This window comes from Pelobates fuscus, chromosome 3, assembly GCF_036172605.1.
Source record: "Pelobates fuscus isolate aPelFus1 chromosome 3, aPelFus1.pri, whole genome shotgun sequence".
Classification (NCBI taxonomy): domain Eukaryota; kingdom Metazoa; phylum Chordata; class Amphibia; order Anura; family Pelobatidae; genus Pelobates; species Pelobates fuscus.
Window position 1 is genome coordinate 260,010,148 of NC_086319.1, and position 15,382 is coordinate 260,025,529.

At 39.7% G+C, this 15,382-nt stretch overlaps 1 protein-coding gene across 3 annotated transcripts in view; it reads left to right on the forward strand.

Moving 5' to 3' along the window:
* The window catches only part of TACC1 (transforming acidic coiled-coil containing protein 1), a 124,381-nt gene extending 117,162 nt beyond the window's left edge, over window positions 1-7,219 (forward strand). For all 3 annotated transcript variants that reach the window (XM_063448410.1, XM_063448408.1, XM_063448409.1), the window contains 3 exons: window positions 205-311; window positions 3,016-3,136; window positions 5,292-7,219. In XM_063448410.1, coding sequence (XP_063304480.1) covers window positions 205-311; window positions 3,016-3,136; window positions 5,292-5,360 — 297 coding nt within the window. In that variant the 3' untranslated portion in view covers window positions 5,361-7,219. The remainder of the gene's footprint in view (window positions 1-204; window positions 312-3,015; window positions 3,137-5,291) is intronic.
* Window positions 7,220-15,382: the final 8,163 nt, after the last annotated feature.

The following is a 15,382-nucleotide window of genomic DNA, read 5'->3' on the forward strand; positions in this document are numbered from 1 at the left end:
GAGTAGTTGCTTTCCTGATCAATAGCGCCAATCCACCCATCTATTTTTCTCTGGTTTTCCAGGAATTATAGTTTTGTTTGTTCTCGTTAAATGTTGGCATGCCTTGACAAAATTCCAAGACAATCGCTGTCTTTTCTAATAGAATGTTTCTGCACTATAAAATAAAACAAATATAATGCACCTCTTGTTCTTTTATTTTGCCAGAATGAAGAAGCCCTTAAGAAGTGCGCCCAGGATTATTTAGCACGAGTAAAGCAAGAGGAGCAGAGGTACCAAGCCCTGAAGCTCCATGCAGAGGAGAAGCTGAACAAGTAAGGCCTGTCTGTATTCATGGTTTAGAAAGCTATCCTCTGTATTGGTCTCAAACAGTTTTACATTTATGTTTAATAAATAATATTAATAATGATGTTTAATAAATTCATAATTAAAAAACAAATGGAGAGGGGCGGGGCCGACCGCCATGCTGGCAGGTCGCACAAAAGAACAGCTCCTGTGTCTTAGCCCAATTTTCACAAGAAAAATAGATTTAATACCCATCAAACGACTGGCAAAGGCGACCCTGTGTAAGGACACCTGGTCCTGAGGTGAGGCTTGCTGTAGAGTTTTAGTCCCTCAGAGGGGCTCCTCTCCGTCTCCCGCGATGGGGAGCGCTCGGCGGTGAGTGAGGTGGACGGCCGCTATCCTGCCCACCAGTGGCACGAGCCGCAGACAAGGCTGAGTGGGTCTGGCCCTGTTCCCCCGGTCCCCACCCTGGGCCAGCCAGCAGCCAGAAATACTAGCACTCCAGGCTGTGACGGAGCCCCAGAACTCGGAGGCCGCAGCCAAAATGGCGGAGACAACATGCAGAGTCCCCAAGCCAGCAAACGACAGACGCACCCGCCCTACACTGGCAGCAAACTGACACGGGACGCGTGGAAACCGACATGTACCTGCCAAGACCCACTTCGGGTCAAGCTGAACGGTAGTGGAGAAACCGGAACCAAGTCGCACCCATGCGAGCAGCAGCACAATAGGTCGGTGGAGACCGACACCGGCGAACTACCACTCAAGCACATCCACGTGCTCTTATAGAGAGGACCCTCAAAGAGAGAGACATGGCACCTGCGACGAACCCTTGTACACTGCGAGCACCGCAAGGCAGCAGACCCACATTGACCAATAGCCCATAGCTGCGAAATCACCCTGAAAACGACATGGCTGCAGAGATCTTACTCCTACCCGAGGCAGACACTGTACCAAACCGCAAGTACACCGTAAGAGAACTATCAATCTGCCAATTGCCTGGACTGCACCTAATATGGCTGTTCCTAAGCTTGAGCCCCTCTGCAGTCACTACACTTCAGAGGCAAGCCTCACGGCACACAGACACTGGCGGGGGGTTAACCTGGGGTGGTAAAATTCTTTATTGATCTACTAAACTGATTTGCTTTGGTTAAACTGTTGACAACACCAACTATGGTAAGACAATCTCATAAGACCTAGCTTGAATGTCATGATATGTTTTAATAGCTCTAGCCTGTCTAAGTCACTAGCGTTGCAAACCAGAGTTAATTGTATCACCCATAGACTAGCTACTGTACTGCTTAGGTCTGTTCACTATATATGCTTATTCTACTCTATACCTTATTATACAAAATGTGCCTATTAACCCATTGCTCCTACTGTTAAGCATGAAAAACGCTCGAGGATTGCTATTGGGGCACCACGAGCCTGCCTGTTTTTATCACAATGCACAATAAAAATACATTTTTTAAAAAATGGAGTAAATGCTCATTCAATCTGAATAAATTACTTGAAATAAAAGCTATTGTGTGCACCAGGTACCATTTTATAATTGAGATAAAAAAGTGAGGTGTGTGTGACAATATTATAAAATAAACGGCTAAAGAAAAGTGAGGTGTTAGGTGTGTGTGTGAGACAGTATTATGAAATAAACACATCATACTGGGCTGTACATAAAAAATAAATCTGCACAACAATATAATAGTCTCCATTGAAACCAGCCTAACTGGATAATTCACTAATGTGAAAAATGAATAAAGGCCAACATAGCCTCAGTCAGCTACGCTTCCAATTCAGCTATTTTGGCCTTAAGTGTGAAGTTCAATTTGAATTCTCACTTTAATGAATACACCTGTAATATTCCTACTGACAAGTACTACTAACACCAGAGCTTTTTATCAGTGATTTCCAGCCTGCAGGAGCCTTCTGTGTGTGATCAAAGTTCAACTAACAAAACATCTAAAGTAAACACCCTGTACTGATTGATAAATTAAACAATTTATTTTCCTGGTTGCGGTGTGACTAGGGCTGCATAGACAGAAAACAAATGGGATTTAACTCCTAACTGGCAGATAATTGTACAGTGAGACTGCAAGGACATGATCTATATTCATAAAACAAAAGTTGTTGTTGCTGAGAATATCCCTTTAATATTAAATGTATATACAGAGATAAGTAACAAACTGAACCCATCCTTGACTCTTTGCATGGGTGGTGTATTTTGTCTTGGCACAATCTAATCTGACCACTGAAGAATTGACTAGGAATTTAACGTTCATATTCGCTTTTGTCTGGGAGAGGAAGCTCAGAGAAATGTTCATTGCTGCTTTTGGCCATGCTAGTACTGGCTTAGTTCACTGTAGGAATTGCAACTGTGGTAACTGGGCCATATAATCTGGGTGATCTATCTATTTTGTCCCAACCATGGGATGCCATTGCTGTTTGCAGTGCTTCTGCATTTGTGCTTCTCTTCACAACCATGTGTTGAAGCCAGCCCTGGGGAGTTCTTGTGGTATTTTGTAAGCAAGTAGTCTTTGCTTAATAGTTTGCATGGTCTTTTTGGTGTTTTTTGATTTTCTGAAATCATTTATTTGAATTTGGAGGCTATATTTTAACTGAGTAATCAAGATCACATATCTTGTTTGTGTTTTGAAAAGTTAGTGTATTAGGCTATCTCTTGATGATAAACCGCAAATCAATTACAATTTTGTCTTGTGTCTCCATTTCTTAAAGAGCCAATGAAGAGATTGCCCAAGTTCGGACCAAGGCAAAAGCAGAAAGTGCAGCTCTCACAGCCACGCTGAGAAAGGAGCAAATGAAAGTGGATTCGCTGGAAAGAGCGCTTCAGCAAAAGGTGTGTATGAGAATTTATGTGCAGAAACCATTGGATGGCATCTCCCAATATTGCAAAAATAAAAACCTTACCTGTATTCGTAAGGTCTCTCTCTGGTTAGCAGTCTGATTCATGCAAGATTTATATCATGCACGAAGATCTCTGGTCATAGAGATACTGCTTGTTTAGCAACATCGTTTTGTGTTTACGATGACACCAAATGCAATGGCCTTTGGAAATAAAAGGTCTGAAGGAGGAAGCGCTTCTAGTGGTTGTCTGTCAGAGAGTGTGGCAGTTCGCCGCTGTATCACCGTCAAGAGTTCCCTTTCCCGTAGTGTTGGGGGTAATGTTAGTAGTAGATTTTATTAGGCACTGCACTTTCATTTATACACGGAGCCCCAGCATCTGGTCCCTATTCAGTTGCAAATAATCCTGCCCTGGTTCCTCTGTGTCTCTGAGATAATTGAGTTGCTGCTCGCTAAACTGATTATCTCCCAGGGCACAACAAAAATCACCTTAAAAACATACCAAGATCAACAGAAACCCCAACACATAACCCTGGATAGCTCTGATCCAACCACCCATGTTAACAAGATAGCGGATTCATGAAGAATTAACAAACTGCCACCTGGGTAATGTTTTTGACTGGCTGCTTACAGAGTCCATGCCCAAAAGAGGTCCAGGATACATGTGACTTTGGCCGGCCAAATGTTGGGCGCTCCAGTGGACGAAATGGGGGGCGCTTCCCCTGGCTTTCAGGTAGCAATTGTTCCACATAGTTCGGGGTACCTTACCTCCAAAAAACGCTCTTCTAGCTGTTTGGGAAGTGGGGGATTTCTGGACTCCTGGTACAGCCAAAGGAAGGGGCGCTCCTGATCTGGTGGAAAAGGTGATGGGGGCTAGGCAGTGAGAATAGTCTCTCGGGGAAAACATAGAGGAAATCAGCCTGGAGGCGGATGGTGACTAGGTGGTTTGTCACAGAGAGGCTATTTCAGCCATTGCTCGGAGATGATTACGTTTATCTAATCTATGGAATAATTTTGTTCTTTTAAATAATGCAAAAAGCATCTTTCTGTACATCAAATAGTGTATAAGATTGAGATTTTAAGATTTAAGTCTCGGTACTTAATGCTCCTTTAAGGATATTACGGTCACCAATTATAATAAAATTGAGAAATATAATTTCATTCAAAACATATTATTGGGAAACCTGAACATATTTTAGCAGGAAAAACTGTGCAAGCATTGACCTCATAAAGCTATGTCATGCATAATTAAGCAGAATACTTACCTGTTACGCTGCCTGCATAAAAAGTCCTGACATACACTCTTACGTACGGTAATTCCCATTTTTTTGGTTATATTTATATAACTCTCCAACCACACTGATTTTACATTGATTGTTTCCAAACTGCAATACACGTGGAAATATATCTCCCATGTTTAAAATTAAACTGGGATCCATCAAGATTGAGCACTGTGATGGCCTAAACTTTATATTGTAATATGTGAATGAATCCCCCTTTTCATCTAAAAGGGTTTTATTGCAATGATTTAATGATTTCTGGATTGTGTAATATTGCTGTTTGATGATCCGTTCATTATTGTGTATCCCTTGAAAACTTGTTAGAATAAACATTCTTTTTTGGAGGGGTGGGGGATCTTGGTATAGATAGTGTGTGTGCATATGGAATAGACATCACAAATTATACAAAGGAGTATGAAAATTAAACAAAATATAAATGTGACTGGAATCAGTGCACAAAAGTACCACTTGCCAATAGGCACTAGCGAGTGAACATTTATCCCTAGCATGAGTGTGCCATACAAGATTTTAAGCCTGGCTGAAGTAACCCTTAAACAGGTCTAATAATTAGAAAGCAAACCAGCAATGCCTTGAGAAACATAACTAAAAAAAAAAAAAATATATATATATATATATATATATATATATATATAAAAATGAAATAGGAAACCCACTTAGCATAACTAACTGTAAACTAATCCACCACATTGCACTTTTCGTATTGAGTAATTTGTTCTATATCAATTATCATGCACCGGGCCTAATATTTTTTAGATTTGTACAGAGGTCCCTGTGCCCTGCAGAAAATACTTGATTGCTGACCGTTACATCACAGTACAGCTGAGCTTTGCTATTGTTTTCTGTTTCCAGAACCAGGAGATCGAAGAGCTAACAAAAATTTGTGATGAACTGATTGCTAAGATGGGAAGGAATGACTGATGAACCCCCACGCTCCCCAGAATTAATGAATTAACCTTCTGCTTCTTTGCCTGTCTGAAATTGATTGGTCCACTCCTTTGAACTTGAAGAGGCAAATGTTTATTTACACACGTATCTGATCCTTGAATCTTATTTTAAATGATACAAAAGGCATCTCTTTCTACACATGAAATAGTGTTTATGGTTATGTTGTATGTGATGTGTGATACTCTGGCGAAGACACTGATGAGAAGCTTGTTTGTTCTATGATGATAAAGAATGGGATTTCCAGTGACTGTTCTCTGAGAGAATGAATCACTTCCTAAGTATGTTCACACAGACCCTCCTGTTTGTGTGGTTAAAAGGGGCTTTTATGCTCGTGGTTACTGTAAATGAATAGGGTTGTTGAGTATTATATGGGTAATATTGATGCCATCTGTTCCTGCAATGTTACCCCTATTTGTGCTTCAACTGTATTTGGGTATGTCAGTAGATTACCTGTCCCATTTGAGCATGATCCCAGTCTTAAGCCTTTTTAGCTGCAATTAGTGGGCCTTACAGGATTTCAGATAGAGTATGCCTGCTTCACAATGAGGACATACCACAAATAAACTATTTAACGCATTCTGATACAAAACATACATTGTACAGCAAAAGAGTATATCACCAAGTGCTTATAGAAACCAGGGATTAGAGATTTAATAGTTCCCACTCTTCTGCATTAAGAGGTTTCAGTGAGTAATGCAGGATTAACAGCCGTCATAGCAGCCAGACAACTGTCTAATTGTTGCCAGGAGATTAGAACTCCCTCTTTTTTTATTGGGTTTGAACAATGCAGACATGATGTTCAGTGCTGCAGAGTGCAACAGGTTTGTCCTCACGGGGTGGAAGTGCACATAGAGGCAATGTATACTGTAAGAGGATGAAATGAAATTCATTTTTGACTATGATCTCTTTACTGTACACAATATTGGCTTGTCCAATGTAATCTCTGTAGAAAAAAAACACAAAGTTGCAGTTCCTTAGTTAAATAGCTACCCCACCCCGTCTAGTTTTTATTTAGCTGCTTTTTGTTTACATCAAGGGGCTTGTAGATTCATTTTGAGAGGTCTGACAAAATATTGGTACATAGAAGACCAGGCTTTTAGAGTTAAAGCTATATTTAACCAAATTTAGTTGTTTTTCAAGTGGCCGTGACATTTTGCAACAATCAGAGGCACACAAAAATATAGATGAGATACGTTTCTTTATAGAGGGATCATATTCTCTTAGCAAATATTTTTTTTCTCATTAAATATTGTAGATATTCTTATTTTCTTAAGCCCACAAAAAGTGCCCTTCACACTGTCCATACCATGAATATTAACTTAAGTGCCACCATTTTGAAAATGGTCAACTTTGACTGTGTAGAGCTAAGGTAATAATCGTGGTCTCTCTAACCACATTTTATTTTGTTTATCACTATAGTATGGTCATTTTTTAGGCTTGAGGACCCAAAAAGGTTAAAAATGAATAATTTTGTAATGGCCTTATTTAAAAGCATTGTTGCCCTGAGAGATTTATAAATTTTGAGCTGCTATCCCTGTTTGCCAGATAAAATCTATGTTAAAGGATATATTTTTCCATATATACATGGAAGCCAAATAACGTTTGCATTATGGGAATCACAATCATAGCGTAATGGCAAGTGATAAAAAAAAAAAAAAGGCTTCGTAAATATTTAACGGCAGTATATTTTATATACAGCAAATGTTTTTTATATGTTCAGGTAAATACTTGACAGTTCTGACACAAACAAGATTAAATGTGACTAATATATGAATACATATATATTTTTTTCCTTGTTTGATTGTGTATGTATAAACTGTGTTTAAAATCCATTTGATCCTGCCTTGTTTTTCTTATTTATATAATTTAAATATTAACAGATATATGTATGGTAAACATGGCAAAACATTCACTAGGATTCTTCTCCTACAGGCATCTCCCTTCTCATTTCCTTTCAGCGTGTCAGATATCATAGTTGATGTTGTACAATGGTCCATTTCGCAGAGAGGTTGACTTGTCATTGCCTTCGAAAAAAGTATGGAACTGCACTCACTCCCATCAGTCAGAGCCTGGGTGCTTTCTGTGACCAGAACCAAACACCAGATTCCCAGGACCAATGAAGTAAAATAAAGGGGGTCCAGGCACTCCTTGGTTCAATACAGGCACTTTATTGGAATCACAGACCATAGACTTGTCATTGCCGTGACAATGGGGAGAGTGTAAGGGTGAAAGGGGTTGATGGCATGCAACCAAATTTACAAACTCTACCCTGCCACAGGGCACTAAATTATACCAACTGATCACCCTCATCATAACTATATCTCCCCAGGTTATCATTTATCCACAGCCCCCACCGTGACTTTATATATATATTCCTTTAAATAACCCTTAGGGGGACATTCTAGGCACCATGGCTACTTCATTGCAATGAGAGTGTACATTTTTAAACTCCATTTTCTCAATGTGAAGCTAGTGATAGACTCCGTATCAGCTGATGCTCTCAATTATCAGCGGCATCTGGACCGAGGAAGTAGAGGGGCAGAGCAATTTTCTAGAGTTAATGAGCTATTTAACACTTACAGTAATTTTACTCTTGTGACCTCCTTGCACCATAACAACGTCCTTGCAATGTAGTTGCTAGGGTGCTTGGAGTGGTCCTTTAATATAACCCTGACAATTTAGGTACATAATGTATGCCTACACTTCCACTAAATTAATATTTTGGTAACATGATAAACCAATTTTACCTTCATGGGAAATTGTGTAACCAAACAAGCAATTAGAGACAAACTTATACCAATATCTGATATCTAGAGAATGAAAAGAATTAAAATGTATTATATAACCGCTACATACAGCCGTGCATCACTTAACACTACGTAGCACACCTATTTGTGCTTAATCATATGTATAGCTTCTAAAATGTCTTCTCCAAAGCAAAAACATAAACTTTCCTCAGAATTCAACATGATATCCCTATTTCATGAAGCTCTTCAATATTGTAAATCATCTTCAGTATAAAATCATTAATGAAAAATAATAATCCGATCTAACTATTACATGTTTGCTCGAAACCCAGAAACAATGAAACCAGTTTATAGTAAATACATTCCCATATAACTACACATCATCATAATTATTTAAATCATTTATGTCCTAATCATAACCTCTCCAGGTTGAAACATTATTAACAAGTATCATGTATCGATTAGTGTGTGTATAAATATATAAGTAGAACTCTCATATTTAGTCTTTATAGAATATCATGCAGATGTGTATTTGTGATAGTGATAGAGAAATATTTTATATACTGTTACATTAAAACTATTTTTATGGCAAGTGTAGTGATGCATACATTGCTACTACTAATATTAAGGTCTCCATGAACTGTAAAACGTATCCATTAGTGTATTAGACTACAGAATGACACCACAGGTGGCTGCGCTCTGCCCTTGGCTCAGTGTTCATAGAGCAGCATTAAGTTCATCTCTTGCCATAATCATGTCATTGTCAGATGTCTAATCCTATAACAGAGTTAGCACCCAGAGTTTAGTGACCAGTTCCTTCCACCACACAGCCTGCAGCATCCACAAGACTCATCATGAGGGGCCTGCTGCTGATCACTTTCCTTCTCACACTACCCCTGGGAAGTAAGTACCGTATTACCGATTCATCTCAAAGTAGGATTCGTGTTGGAAGCGCCTGTTACTGAAGCCCCTGTAAATTCAGTATCTGTGTTAATTTTCCCTATGGAATGCTATTAAAGATGGATAGAGGTTAACTACTGACTGAAAAATATTTTGAGTCATTATTACAAATATATGGGTTTCAAGGTGTCTTTTTCTTATTTAAACAGGCACTCAGCACTATTACCATTGCAATAGTTATGGTACTACATTTATTTCTGTGCTGCCCCCCAATTGTTGTCAAAATCTTTTATAGTACTTAGACAAAAGAATGAGCTCTCCCCTTCTGGGGTTCGAATAATGTTGAGATTTCTAATTTCAATTGCCCATATCTTTTCACAAGATGGATTGAGTGAAATGCATCCCATTTTTATAATAGAGATTTCCTCTGATCTGTATGTCAATTTATTGATCTGTGTCTCACACAGATTTGCGTAGGCATTTTGGTGCATAATATGCCCACTGGAGAAACAGAAAATGTGTAACCTGTAATTAAAATTGTGTTTGATTAGAAAGCTTGTTAAATAACAGTAAAATAATTCAGGTTTCCCAGTTTCTGTGCTTATTGCCCAGTCTAAGGTTATGACTGTGTTTTTATGAGTTTTTAAAAGGCTTTACAAGAATATCCAAATCCAAATAATTACTTTAGGATTATAATCTCTAATTTTAAAAACTTCCATCCCTCACTTGTCTAATTTTCTCAATTACAGTCTACAGTACCCATCACAGATTTTATAAGCTTTGTTTGATAACAGGGCGGTGAAAGCATCTGCCGTAAAAAAAGGATGTTTATAAGTATATTGTAGTACAGCTGCACACAATGAAAAAACATTTAAAGACACTTAATATTTGTGGCTTAGTGTTTTCACAGGTAAAAATTGAGTTCATGGCATTGGATTATTAGACCGGTAGATTGCTAGCATAGGAAAAATAAGATATTTTCCAAACTGAAAGGATTTCAAATGTTTAATTAGTATGGCCAAGGGGCTATAAACAATTTCAGGCCACTGAGAGTACTAGAAAGACCATTTGTCCCATGTTGACCAGTACATCATTTAATATTGACCTTCAAATAATTATTTTACCAATTGGTCCATCGTACTTCTCATATTTCTCTTGCTACATAAATACATTTTTGGCTCTTATTTAATTTGTGCTATACTTTTTCATGACTAAAGTTGTGCTAAAATACTTTTCTGCTCTATAGGAATAGTGGAATTTCAGAAGATCACATGAACTCTCTACCTTATTTGAGTTATTATTGATCTGTGAACCATTCTCAGCAGGTCTGTGTATTTCCCTTGGGCTAGGCTAGGGTGTACCGTAGCAGAACAGGCCCCTGTCGGGACCATTTTAGCAGGGTGAATTCTGATTAACATGGGTGCATGACTGTCATCAGTCTGTGCTCTGATTTAACTCCATCTTCCTAATGAAAGCAGAAAACATGCCGAATATTGACCTACAAATCATTTAGTATGGCTAGGGGATAGGGGTTAACCTGTAAACTGGAAAATTGATACGTCAAGTGAGGAACGAAATCTTGCAAGGAATGTTATTTATGACAATGAATATAAGGCATCATAAAATATTGCACAAGGGGATATTTAAAGGGACACTGTAGGCACTATATCTATTAATCTCATTTAATTGTTTATACTGCCTGGAGTCTCCTGTAGCTGTCTCTCCATTCAGTGTTAAATAATTTTCGAGCAGTTTAACACTAAATCAGTCCTTACACACTTCCTTCTGTGATTTTAAGTGGTCAGTGTGCCTGGAGTTGCTTTGAAACGCTGCACATAAGGAATTTAACCCCTATGCTGCCGGACGTGTAACTCTATCGGTACCGGTCTACCAAAATTAGAGTTCTGGGCTGGCTAATGTTTATCTGTGCATATTCCAATGCACAAAATTGCATTCATTGGCCACAGGAGATCTCTTGGTCCTGTGAGAGACCCAGTAAGAGGGTAAACCATTGAAAATGATTTGTCCCATAACTGAGAAACAGCGTCTGGGTACTCTTGGAATCATAACCAATACAGCCACTGTACAACCACCTATCACAATCTGCTGTCGTTTTTGTGATGCTAACTTATTTCTTACAAAGATACTATTTTTTTTTTCCATATTAAATTAGAAAACACACAATTATTCTGAATCTGGAAGAAACAGCGGATGCCATATAATCTCTAATACTTAATATATTTCTATATATTTGCAATGGACAAATAGATTTCTTTAATCAGGTCTGAACAATTAACATATTAGTAACATAAAATATATTTACTACACTTACATTACATATCTGTTAAACATATAGGGGAGTCACTAAACTCTTAATTGTAGCAGATTGAAATCCAAATGGGAAAATGTAATCAGAAATAGCTACGGTAACCTGGAAAGATTCTCCAATTTTGCTTTATTTATATCTCTGCTATTTTTCCTAATATGTTGCCACTTGGGTTTTCATTTGCTACAATTCAAAGTTAAGGGGACACTACAGTCATCAGAACAACTGCAGCTTAATGTAGTTGTCATTGTCAGTATAGCCTGTCCCTGCAGCCATTTTCATGTAAACACTGCCTTCTTGCTGAGACGGCCAATAGTGGTGCTTCCTAGGTCAGTGCTTTACAAAGTGCAGCACCGACGTTTAGCATCTCCCCGCCCTGCATGTAGAAACTGAACTTTTCCATAGAGATGCATTGATAAAATGCATGCCAATGAGGAGATTCTGATTGGTCAGCAGGGTGTTTAGCTCCACCCTGCCCCCTCTCCCTGGCTGAGATCATCAGAATTGATGATCTCAGCCAATGTAATGCTTTTGTCAATTCTGATGATCTTAGCCAAGGAGGTAGATTGGGGTGGGACCAGGTGTGAGGAGCCCTGCACAGCGGTGGAAATAGGTGAGATTTTAACTTATTCAAGTTGGCATGGGGACCTAAATAGTGTTTTTAACACTATAGGGTCAGGAATACACGTTTGTATTCCTGACCCTATAGTGTTCCTTTAAGTAAATAACCCTGGGAATATTTTGCATGGAAATACAGAGAGGCAGAGTAATGCAGTGATTTCAGACTTGTGGGAGATGTTTTCTGGGAGGTTCATAGCTTTGTCTAGATGGTGTTTAACCTGCTTCCCTTCTGTTAATCGAGAAAGTCAGGCTATTTGGGGTGTGGGTGGTTGGAATAAAGAGCTTTCTGCAGAAATAGTAGCAATAAAACAAGGACAGGTGATGTGTGTATCTGAATTGGTGATTTGGTTGATGGTAATAATAATAATTTCTATTATCTTATAACATGTTACAATGGTGGGTTTTGTATTCACATTTTATTTTTCATTTAGCTGAACCTAAAAATATCCTTTGTTCCTTCCTGAAGTAGTGTTACTCGATAAAACTTTAAGAAATTAATTTCTCACATTTCTAGCACATGTAAGATCAAAAATGTTCAAGTTGATATTTTCGTAATATGTGCACAAGAGGGCGCTATAGTATGACATTTATTAAGATTTTTATTTTACTCAATGTAACATCCAAGCAGAGTATTGATGGCGACCAGGAGAGAAATGACTATTATTTATACAGCGCCAACATATTCCACAGCACTATAAAAGAGGTAAACAAGACAAAAATTTAGGTCTAACAAGACACGTATGACATACAGGAACAGTAGGTGAAGAGGGCCCTGCCCAAATAAGTTTACAATGCAATGGAATGCAAGAATTAGAATTAGAATTAGAAGTTATATTTTTTTTATATATTATTGGACTATATTATTATTCTATATTGTTATTGTAGGTCACTATCTAATATATACAATTAGAATTAGATAGATAGATAGAGATATATGCAATTTTTCACCCAATAAAAATTATTGCATCTTGGGGCGGAGCCTGACCGTCGAACTAAGCAGAAGCAGGGGACACGAGCTCCTGCTTGACAAGCGGGAAAAAAGGCACTATCGAGGGCTATACTGCCCAAGGACCCACCAGGGTGCATCACCCACGTCGGGGGTGCACCCATGAACAAATCAAGACCTTTTTGAAGCCCGTGGGAGCTAGGAAAGCGGGATACCAAGCGCGGCCTGCAGAAACCGGAGCCGGGGAGAGGCGGCCGCTCTCTCAGACACCGGACCCCACAAGCACCTAAACAGGTCTCCAAACCCCCCCCCCCTTTGGACTGGTGGGGGATATCCCAGTCCCCTCTGGACAGACAGACCTGGCAAACTGATCAGTCCTCTGGCTAAGGAACCCGAAATCGGCAGAAACACGAGGCAGGCGGAGCGCGTCCAAGATGGCCGCTCGTCGCAGTCCACAGAGGGGAGCCATGAGTAACCATCCTCAGCCTTCCTCCCTAGAGGTCCTCGACAGGCTCTGCACAGCCTTCTACGAGCTGCAGTGCAGCAGGGGTATGCCAAACCTCACAGCGGCACGGGCGGTGACCATGTGGATCCGGCCGAAGACCCGCCGAAGCCATTATAGTGCCCCACTGCAGGCATTCCAAGTGGGCACCCATACAAGCAAGCACCGACAAGCACACAAGGCAGCTGCGATGAAGCCGCGAAAGACGCAGCCGACATACCTAAAGCCACAGAGCAACTCGAGTCACCAAACCTCCCTGAGCAGCACCAGAACACAGCGGGCGGGACTCCGGCGGAACACTAAGAACAGACCTCAGCCAGATCGCTCCCCAGCATATGATCACTCACAAGAGCAGCGGGGACGGTCTTCAAGCTCCACAATGCCACAAATCCTGTCTCTACCTGGGCATCTGAACCCGACTGCCCTGCTGTATCCCACTCCACGTCTGCCGATAGTGGGCGTAGGATGAAGCTTCGACTAGAGTACCAGAAGGGCTCGCAGTTCCGGACGGACGCTATTGACACCATATAACTGCTAGCCTGGGACACATGCCTAACTAACACGGTACCACACCATAGAACAACCTCACCTGACTAATTCTTAGGCTAAGTGACCCCACTCAGGTCACCCTTCTATGAATAAGCTTGTACATATTTAGTTTGATTTTTAGTTCGCTTTCCTTTATGTGTTTCGTTAAATCACACATCTATGTGTTCCCTGCCGGGCTCACAGCCCATTAGTCCCCTTTTGCAATGGGCTTTGATTAACGTTGAATGCTACACATAAGTCGAGAGCACAATTAGCGAGGGTTAAACAGCCTGTCAACGTGACTAAAATACTCAGACAAGCGGCTCAGGACCACCAGGTTTAACCTTTTATTCCTCACACCACCAGTTAAATATGCATACGTTCACAGCCTACTGATAAACACAGCTTGGTAAACGAAGCTTCATCTGTAGATATAGGAAGTGAATGATAGTCTCTGTTAAGCTACAGACCCTGCAATTTAATATATTTTCCAGTATGTAGCTGCCTGAAAATACACACTGTCTTAGGCTTGATAACCTACACACCGCAGTTGATGCTGGCTATAGCTGTTGATTATTGCTTATGAATATTACTATTTGTTTCAACAACAAAAAAAAAGTGCATGTATACTTGACTACCCCATTGTCACATATGTCTCAATAACGCATGAGGATTGCCGTTGGGGTACCTCACATGCGTCTGTTCATCTGATATGCACTACAAAAATAAAGAATTTAAAAAAAAAAAAAAAAATGATTGCATCTTGACATCTTGCAATATAGCTCTTACTCTTACTCTTTATATAGAAAAGACAGGGAAGGCAAGAAAGGGGGAGGGGTGGCCCTGTATGTAAAGGATAGCATAAAATCTAGCCTAATAAAGGTTAGTGAGGCGAACATAGAGTCCGTTTGGGTTACGTTAGAATTTGGTAATCACACAGTAACTCGTGTAGGTGTGATTTATAGGCCCCCAGGACAAATTGAAGAGTTAGATAATCTACTAGTTGAAGAAATAGCTAAAATGACAATGAAGGGGGAAGTTATCATCATGGGTGACTTTAATCTTCCTGATGTGAATTGGAAAACAAAAATAGCTACTTGTGCCAGGAGCACACATATTCTAAACTCCCTACTGGGATTGTCTCTAAAACAAGTCGTTGAGGAGCCAACTCGTAAAGAGGCCATACTAGATTTAGTGTTAACAAATGGAGATTTGGTATCAGATATTACTGTAGGTGAAAGTTTAAGATCCAGTGATCATCAGTCAGTGTGGTTTAATATAAGAACAGTGACTGAGTCACACCACACATAAAGTTTTAGACTTTAGAAAAACAGACTTTTCTAAAATTAGAATATGTGTAAAGGAGTCATTATCAGACTGGAGCAATTTAAATGGAGTCCAAAAGAAATGGGATTATTTAAAAGT